This window comes from Xiphophorus couchianus, chromosome 17 (genome assembly GCF_001444195.1).
Source record: "Xiphophorus couchianus chromosome 17, X_couchianus-1.0, whole genome shotgun sequence".
NCBI classification, from domain to species: Eukaryota; Metazoa; Chordata; class Actinopteri; order Cyprinodontiformes; family Poeciliidae; genus Xiphophorus; species Xiphophorus couchianus.
Window position 1 is genome coordinate 17,727,549 of NC_040244.1, and position 9,775 is coordinate 17,737,323.

Sequence of the window (9,775 nt, forward strand, 5' to 3'; positions counted from 1 at the left end):
ACCCAGATAGGAAAATGAGTGAATCAACATTGAAACAAAGTTGGGCAGAAACATTGGATCCATATTGAAGCCTGACATTAAAACGATACTGAAAGTGGTCGGTGACTTGCATGTTGAATCAACGTTGGGGTTTCAACCATAACTGACATTATATCAATGTTGATTCAACCATCATCTGAATGTGGTTCTGCATGCATATTTGTGTTGATTTTATATTGAATCAGTGTTTGGAATTAATGTTGACTCATGTACATTTTTTGGCCTGATAAGTCTACATCATAACATACCATTAAAAGTTTCTTCACTGCTGTTAAACACACAATTTTGTTTGCAGATGTTGTTCAAAACTATCTAGCATTACCATATTTTCAAAGATGTTTGTACACAAACTTAAAGATGACATGAAATTAATATTACAATTTATTTAGGAAAATGGGCATAGATCTGTAAACGTATTTGACTCCGATTTGAGGACAGGAGTCAAATATGGGAGGGGGCTCAGTAGTACTTACATAATCAACCCTAACCCTTGAAATGCAGACAAGTCATGAAATGGTGGTCAAAGGTCACATCACCTCCATCCTTCCCCCTTCACTTCAGAGGAGGTAAAACTTTTTTTGTATAATGGTGCAACAGCAACTTGCTTTTGAATGTGGGAAAACCCAAAGAACTGGTGATCGACTTCAAGAGGAAACGCCATGTCCACACCCTGTTCAACATCCAGAACACTGCTGTGGAGATTGTCACACACCTAATGTTCCTCAGGGTCCACATAGCAGACACTCTCACCTGGTCGCTGCACACCAACTTCAGTGTCAAAAGGGCCCTTCCTGTGCAGACACTTAAGAGAGCACACCTCAGCCCACCAATAGGAGAGAGAACAATCAATGACAACGGAGAGAGGGGACCTTGGCGATTCTTGTTGCCCTCGCAGGTAGCGTTGTTTTGCCAGATCCCCAGTGGGTGGCAGTGTGACCCCAACCATTTTACACATATGGTATACATATGTATGAATGTGCTTTTGTGTGTGTGTGACTATTTTTTGGAACAACCGATATAGATTCAGGACACCCCCAATTTTTATGACTTTTTTTTTTTTCTTTGCATTTTGTATCTGGATTATAAGAGACTAACTTTGCTGGGACATAAGCCAAAGTGCAAAGCCAATCCGTTTGAAAGTCATTCTGAGGTCGCCAGAAGAACCGCCCTAATTCTGTCAGCGCTGTTCTGTGATTTGTCCAAATATTATGAGGGACATATATGTACCGTTGTCCTACTGGACAAAGAAGAGAGCGATCACGCCCAGTGGGGTTGATGACGTCATGAGAGGACAAATTGATTTACCGCGAGGTCATCAAGTCTCTCCGAGCAGCCGGCTGCGGAAAAGCGGAGGCGCCATCTTGAGACACTGAAAGTAAGTTTATTTACGTGTTATAAATCCTTTATATTAAATAGAACATCAGTACTTATTACGGGAAGAATAAAATCTGTGTTTGCTGCTTAGTGTATTCGAATTATGTGTGTGTATGTGTGAGAAGGTGGGAGGGTAAAAGGGGACTATAACCTTGGTCAGCCCCATTGAGTTAGCTTAGCGTATCCTTTAGCAGTGTTTCAGTCTTAGCCTGAATGAGGGAAGACAGGCCGGTATAAATTTGCAGACAAACCAACGTTATATCCATTTAAGACAACATCCAAGTACGTATACGCTGCGTTGTTAGGTCTGATGTACACTTCATGTCTCAATGACTTTGTATCCTTTGCTTTTGGTTGTCGGTGAAGGATTAGAATACTAGTTAGCATAAGCTAATGGTATGCATTTTGATCTCTGTAGCGTAGCTCCGCCACCATGTACCCGACTTCTCTGACGCAGCTGGCAAGAGCCAACCCGTTCAGCGCCCCTCTGTTCAGCCTCCAGAAAGTGGAAGAACCTCAACAGAGCCTCAATGGACAACGGCCTCGCAGACTGGCAGCAGCTGCAACAGCAGACGGTAAACCGGCTCGTCAGCAGCAGAGCTAACTGTAGCCACGCTAGCTATAGATTCTCCCTGACAAGACCTAGTTTACTATGTAGTCTAATAATGGTCTCTTTATTTATGGATTATCTAATGCCCAACTTCTGCTATACTATCCTTAAAATAATAAAATGTTTAATTGTTGGAGCAATTTGCTATCAGGCCTCTACTGTGGCCAGGCTGCATGCCGAGGACAACGAAGGACAAATGACTGTAGGGGCTGCAGATTACTCATAATTTACTGGACATGAGCTTTAAAACATTTTTGTGAAGAACTGGAATAGTAATTATTTATCTAGAATAGGACCTTTTAATTCATTTGACCTTTGGTGTGTTCAGCATAGTACAAACAGTTCTATAAATTACGTCACAGGTTGTAATATTTTGGTGACAAGTTTTATTTCCTATCTTAAGTTTCAAGTACTGTAGCAGATGACGAGGGTAAATATACAGCATGTTGATCCTCATCAGTATGTCTAAAAACACTTAAATCAGGTGTATTGAATTCTACTTTGTTTCCCCTTTCTGAGCAGAAGTGCTCCATTTGTAATACCTCACCTTTGTTTCTTCAGAGGGAGACAGTTGTGAGTTCGGCTCTCAGAAGTATTTTATCCTGTGTGGTTTTGGTGGGATTCTGAGCTGTGGCACCACACACACAGCTGTTGTTCCCCTCGACCTGGTCAAATGCAGAATGCAGGTCTGTTGCAGTGGCTTGATTTTTTTTATTTTATTTTTTTATGTAACTTCATCCCCGCCAGTCCTCCTCCTTTCTGTTAATAAGCATCAATCTGCATGGTGGAGGTTGTTTTTGTTTTAATTCTGATCACATTTTGTTGACGTGACAATATCACTGCATGAGTCCATAAAAACCCGTGTTGCACTGCAGGGGTCAGTAGAGCTGACCCGTGTAGAAAGTGTGGGAATTTCAACAGTTTGTTACTGAAGTATGTTTTGAAAGTGGGGATAATTACACATGTAAGAAATAAAAACAAACCTTACAATGTTCACATGGATAGGTTGGTATGGGATGGCACACTGGATTTTCTTCTGGTAAAAAGAGAGGCCAGACCGAGACTTTTCACTGCATGTCATGCAGGTGTGTTTTTTTTTCAGTGAACTACAATGTCATTTAACGCCTAAATTAAATTATTTAAACATATTCCCCGCACTGGTATATTTGCTTATGCTTTAGTAATTCTCACTTGATGTTGGAACTCCAAACTTTGTCTCTTTTGTTTTCTATGCTTGTTTATGCTTGTGGTGAGACGCTTGTGCCTTGTGAGATGCAGGGTGCATCAAAGACAGATCTCCAGTCCATCTCAGGCCAACACTGAGACACAGGACACACAATGATGCATGCACATGTTCATGCCCAAGCATGGAATTTAGAGAGAACTGCTTAAAATCGACGAGAGAAAGAATAAATGGGGAAACGTAATGCAAAAAGAGCCTAGATTGAGATTCAAAACAAAGACCTTCTTACTGGAAAGTTTCCCACAGAAAACCTAAGTCTGGGGGCAGAGCAGTCCACCAGCAGTCTGCTGTGTTTTTGAGTTAAAAAAAATATTGGCAGAAAATTTGAAAATATGACCAGGTAATGGACCTTAAAAAACTCCGCCCACAAACGACCCACGTGACCGCAAGTCTCACAAACAAAGCCTTGCAGCGTGTTGTTTCTATGCAAGCATGACTCGATTAGTGCATCATTTCTACCAGATTTTCACAATATATCAGCTACTACAATGGACAGAGGAACTAACAAGTTCATGTGATCATCTGGGAGGAGGTTACTGGTTTCTCAGTTACAAGCTGGTTGCAAACCTGAGGCCAGCAGGTGTCAGTCAGTTATGGTAGATCTGAAATTTGGTTTGATGACCGAAATATGAGAAGCTACAGACTGATAGGAGGAACCAAAGAGCTCTGTAAAGGTAAAGTCAAATCTTCTGAAGTTGGAATATAATTCATTTAATTTCACATAATTACCACGGGAGAAGCCATTTGTTTGTTAAAATTTTATGAAATATATTTGTTCTATTTGATGTTTGTTGTGAATGACGTAAACTCACAAACGAACGAGGTAATTAGTCCAACGTTTAGAAACTACAGCGGCTGTAATGAGCCACAGCAAAGGGAAACAAAGGTAAAATAACCCGAACAGGTGATCAACTCAAAACCACTCCTACCTTTTTACTCTCTCTCTCTCTTTGCCACGGTAACAGTAAGATAAATCTCTTTATCTTACTGTCACACCTGTTACCGTGGCAACCAAGATGAGCAAAGATTACGTTAAAAACATAACATTCAGTCCGTTACAATATCAAGTTTCCAGGCTTGATATTTATTTCTCTATTATTAATCAGCGCTTCCCTGAACACAGCGATGGTTGATTGGCTAGCTGTACTTGGTGCTAGAGTGGCTAACACCAGTAACAGTTTAGTCCAAAGCCTTTTCTGCTAAAATAAAATCTTTAGTGTATGTCAGATACAGACACATTGCATATTGATCTGTTTAGCTAACGTAAGACTGTGTAGCAGACAGGCTTCAAGGTGTAGAAGTTGTATCAGTTCTGCCATTATGCTGTACTTTTTTTTATTTTATTTTTTTATTATGCTGTACTTAGCTAACGGGAAGCTAAGTGTGTTTGTGAGATGGCCACGCACGTGACCATGTAGAATGGGTATCAGCCAATGAAAAGCGGCCCCTGTGGTAAGGTCCATGTACCTGTTATTGGAAGAGTAAAGATTCGTAGGGAACATAATTTGTGTTTGTGTTAAGTTTTCCTAAATCCTACTGTTTTTGGTGCTGCCAATTGCACTACTGTGATTTGCTGATAGGTGATTTATCCAGTGTTTGCAAGAAATTCTCTGGACATAAAAGACCTGTGACATTGACTGGTGTGGCTCTTTGGTCCAGTCCCAATACTTGAACTGCACCCTACGCCCCTCTATGAAGTGTGGACTCACTCGACATGCACATAAGGGTTCAAGTGCGCAAGTTATAAGTATACAAAAATTTGATAAGTGGGACAGTACACCCCTGTGTTGTAATTTTGACATCCAAAATGGTGGGACTGGTCACTGTTTAGGCATTTGTGCTGCTAAAAGGTACAACTACAGCAACAAAAATCTATTCCAAGCGTACAGTCTAGGCATTTTTGCTTTCCAAAGTCATTGCTGGAGATATTTGACTGCTCAAATGTGTTTTATGACTTGTTAAATACAGAGCAAAATTTGATTTAATTGGACACATTGCTCTGCTTGTCTTCACCTTAATTTTCTAGTAAGAGGCTTTAATGTCTCATTCTGAATAGCTGGTCTTCTGGATAACCTTCCTGAGGTCTGAGTAGGCCAAATGAACAGAAATGCATTTGTAATTTTTATTACTGTGTGGAATTCATGTAAATGAATAACTGAACTAACAGTTTAGCTAATGTTCTAACTTGGTGATGCAGCTAAATCTACATAAAACATTTTAATGAAGCAGCAGTTTTTAGTTCTGAGCGAACTAAAAACTGTACACATTGCTCTTTTGAAGGACCTGTTCCGTTTGTCTGGGAAGAAAACAACGGCTACATTTTAAGTTGGCAAACAAAGACTGAATCAATTTAAAGAACAATAATGTTGAATCTCCATGGTGGTTGATTCTGTAAAGTGATTTATGTTTTTTTTAAAACTTCTTTTGAGTGATCCTAATACACATTTGCATGTTGGTGGCAGAGTTTATGCTGGAAGAGTCCTAGCACTGAGCTCATGCCATTGATGGAAGCAATGATTAGGAATGGTTTTCAGTTTCCCAGCTGCTATGACTCTTCCATCATAACCCTGTATATTTTGTGATTATTTTTCCTGCATTGCATGTGACCTGGCATGCTGCACGTGTGTCGTGTCCCTCCCTTGTACCACAGAGGATGTCAGCTGCGAGTTTGGCTCCTCCAAGTACTATGCCCTGTGCGGCTTTGGTGGTATCCTGAGCTGCGGCATCACACACACCGCAGTGGTGCCCCTCGACCTTGTCAAGTGCCGTATGCAGGTGTGTATGGGAACAAAAGTTAACTATTGGGAAGTGAACGACTACCCCAAGTGTTCAGTAATGTAAGCATATTCTGCAAAACCTTGAGATGTAAGAGACCCCACTCACTTCGGAATGCAAGTCAGATTTATATAAAAGCTGACAGAACAATGATTTTAGGATTAAATTGCACTGGTTTTATCAATGTGTGACTATAATTGGCAGTTTTCATCCTTGACAAACAAATTTGTCTCAGTAAGACAAGGTGGGACAGCTCAAGGCATGTGGGATTTCACAGCAACACTTGCCTGTGACTGCAGGTTCCATTACTTCATAATGATTTTTCGAACGTTTTCTTCCTATTTTGCCTTGGTGATCACTGTATATCTTCTTCTCCTTAGGTGAATCCAGATAAATACAAGGGCATCGGCAATGGTTTTGCAGTGACTATCAGGGAGGATGGTGTGAGAGGTCTAGCGAAGGGCTGGGCCCCTACTTTCATTGGCTACTCCATGCAGGGACTGTGCAAGTTTGGCTTCTATGAGGTCTTCAAGATTTTCTACAGCGACACGTTGGGGGAGGTGAGTTCAGCGCAGACGGGGGTTCACAGTTCTGACATCTGCTCCCTTCACACAACCTCTCACGTCCCATTCCCAGATACTAGGGCTGTGACGATTCATTGAACAATTCGAATACCTCCATTATTAAATCCTTGAGGCAAATGATCTGCCTCGAAGCTTCACTAGCTTGTTTTACTATTTAAAGCCATGTGTTTTGGCCAGACAATTATTTTTTATATAATAATTTTTTATATTTTATATAATAAGTTGTTGACGAATGCTAAATGCTAATAGCATAACATATTGTGACCAAGCATCATCTTTTCCCCGGACATGTCCGGGTTTTTGACCTTTTTCGGGGCATCCTGAAATGGACCCTGTCTACTGAACAGCTGGTTTGGAGAGAATGACGGGTGTATGAATACAGGTGGAGCGGAGGCACAGCCTGCTAAGGCACAAGCAGACAGACGGAACGCAGCGGGCTGAGCTCCAGCACCGTAGCTGGAGCTCAGCTTCAGTGTAGCTTTGCAGACGAACCAGAAAATAATTTTCCTACCATCCTGGTCATAATAACTGGGTGACGTTTCTGCGTATGTCGAAGCAAAGATCTCTTGTTCACATGGATACAAAAGCTATCCATGTGAACAAAACAAAGTGAGAGTCTATTAAATTGACTGAAGATGAACACAGAAACCAAAAACTGCAGTATTTATTTATTTATTTTTTGTCAGTGTCTTTGTCAGCATGCGGTTTAATTATTTCCTAAGCTACAGTAAAGTAATTGTAAGGAATGCACAGATGAAAATTTGGGCCAGTATTAATACTTCTGCTATGGCAGTATTTACCAGTATTTTATTTTGTAAAGTTTTTTTTTAATTACTCTGTTAATCAGCAGAATAATTGATTACTCAATTACTAAAATAAGTAAGGTGGCCACTGTTAAGAAAGCAAGCTCAGCCAATCCCTTGTTGTTATATTTATCCAAACACCCTGCCTATAGTGCAGATACACACACCTTGATTTTATTTAATGTGAAAAAGGGTTGATAGTTAACTGTCTCCACAGGTTATCCCTGAGTCTGGGATAACCTCTCTAATCTTAATTATAGGGATCAACAAACCTTTTACTGGTCCTTGGCTTTAAACATGCAGCTGACGACTGAAGTTGATTATAGTGTCATGTTGTGGTCTCACCAACCAGGAAAATGCTTACCTGTGGAGGACATCACTGTACCTGGCTGCTTCAGCTAGCGCAGAGTTCTTTGCTGACATTGCTCTGGCTCCCATGGAGGCTGTGAAGGTTCGAATCCAGACTCAGCCCGGCTACGCCAACACCCTCAGACAGGGCGTCCCCAAGATGTTTGCAGAGGAAGGACTTTGGGCGTAAGTACACACCTTTTCTTTGGTGAGAACACTTCTTCAGTTGGAATATGTGGTCACAGCACGCTCCTTAGATCCACCTCTGGAGGGCGCTGCTCTGTGAGCAGAGCTCCTCAGCAGCTTTCTGGCTGTACAGTTGGAGGTGCTTGAGTCATTGGCGTGTGAGAGTAGTCCACCTGTTCCCCAGCCCACCTGCTGCACTGGCAACCTGGTCATCAGACAGGAACTCCCAGTGCAGCTAGTCTGGGGGACGGATAGTTATCAGTCTATTTATAGACTTGAATAATAAAATTGTGATGAAACTAAATGTTCTCATACTTGTGTTTCAATTGGAGCTCGTACTAAAACAGACTTTAGGATTATGGAAAAGTTGGCTGTGATTTCAGTGTTTTCTTAGTGCTCACCAGTAAACCTGATGCTTGATATCTGGCCAGGTTTTATAAGGGTGTGGTGCCCCTGTGGATGAGGCAGATCCCCTACACCATGATGAAGTTTGCCTGCTTCGAGCGTACTGTAGAGCTGCTTTACAAGTATGTTGTTCCTAAGCCCCGCAGTGAGTGCAGCAAACCTGAGCAACTCGTCGTCACCTTTGTGGCCGGCTACATTGGTGAGTGTCCCATCATCTCAAGGATTGTGAATAAGTCAGTACTCTATAGCTCTCATAGTTTGATCATACTTTTTATAGCTAAAGCTTCTGTAAGAAGTGATTGGTCTGTGCTGCTTTCAGTTAACTGTAATCAGGGTACAAAACAACAGCAGCTGCATTGCTTGAAGCATTTGCTGTAGAGCTGCACATTGAAAGGATTTCTACAAACATTACAAAATCTGTAGAGCACATTGTTTCTGAACAAGAGCTTCACAGTGATGTAGCTGTTGCTTAGCTGCCACTCATGCTCTTCTCACCTCTTTTCTTGTTGCAGCTGGTGTGTTTTGTGCCATTGTGTCACATCCTGCTGACTCTGTGGTGTCTGTGCTGAACAAGGAGAAAGGCAGCACAGCTGTTCAGGTCCTCAAGAGGCTGGGACCTAAAGGTTTGTATCAACATGAGTTGGCAGTCCAACCTTTCAGCACGCTCCTTAGATCCACCTCTGGAGGGCGCTGCTCTGTGAGCAGAGCTCCTCAGCAGCTTTCTGGCTGTACAGTTGGAGGTGCTTGAGTCATTGGCGTGTGAGAGTAGTCCACCTGTTCCCCAGCCCACCTGCTGCACTGGCAACCTGGTCATCAGACAGGAACTCCCAGTGCAGCTAGTCTGGGGGTCAGACAACCAGTTAGTTTAATGGGGTCTTACTGAATCCTTGGTGAACAAGCTGCCCTTAGAACAGTTTTGACCAGAATCTGTGATGTTCCAATCTCCTGATGTGTGTCTGTCTCTCTCAGGTGTATGGAAAGGTCTCGTTGCCCGTATCATCATGATTGGTACTCTGACAGCCCTGCAGTGGTTCATTTATGACTCTGTGAAGGTGTACTTCCGTCTGCCCCGCCCACCGCCTCCAGAGATGCCAGAGTCCCTGAAGAAGAAGCTTGGCCTCACAGAGTGACACTCTCCTCCTGTCTCCCTCCATCGTCCCCTCACAGCCCTGCAGTCTTCAACTGAAATTTCCACAACAGACTGCAGTTTGTCCTGTTCTTGGCTACACATTGAGCAGGGGGCCGCTCCTTCTCTCCCTGAGCAACCTGGAGAAGAAGTGAAGGCTGTTGCTTCTTGCTGAATGTTTTGACAGTAAATATTCCTCTATACAAACACCTATATGGTTTTATTGATCCCTGTCTTAGAATAAATATGTGGGAGTTCTAATAAAATTTCCCTGGAAAATGA

The 9,775-nt window shown here is 42.2% G+C and overlaps 1 protein-coding gene and 2 non-coding genes across 5 annotated transcripts; all 3 read left to right on the plus strand.

The window, feature by feature from the left end:
* The first annotated feature begins 1,278 nt into the window (after positions 1-1,278).
* On the plus strand, positions 1,279-9,775 carry slc25a3a (solute carrier family 25 member 3a). Of its 3 annotated transcripts, none has more exons than XM_028043726.1 (8): positions 1,279-1,414; positions 1,832-1,988; positions 2,585-2,709; positions 6,422-6,601; positions 7,781-7,962; positions 8,394-8,566; positions 8,880-8,990; positions 9,337-9,775. In XM_028043726.1, exons 2-8 carry the CDS (start codon positions 1,847-1,849, stop codon positions 9,495-9,497), a joined length of 1,074 nt encoding a protein of 357 aa, XP_027899527.1. In that variant the 5' UTR covers positions 1,279-1,414; positions 1,832-1,846; the 3' UTR covers positions 9,498-9,775. The 3 variants fall into 3 exon arrangements, with proteins under 3 accessions (XP_027899527.1, XP_027899526.1, XP_027899528.1); XM_028043725.1 differs by lacking the exon at positions 2,585-2,709 and adding an exon at positions 5,917-6,041; XM_028043727.1 differs by lacking the exon at positions 2,585-2,709.
* Positions 8,020-8,218, plus strand: LOC114161296 (small nucleolar RNA SNORA53). The gene has a single exon (XR_003598980.1). It is a non-coding gene; the product is annotated as a small nucleolar RNA SNORA53 (small nucleolar RNA).
* LOC114161297 (small nucleolar RNA SNORA53) lies at positions 9,026-9,224 on the plus strand. The gene has a single exon (XR_003598981.1). It is a non-coding gene; the product is annotated as a small nucleolar RNA SNORA53 (small nucleolar RNA).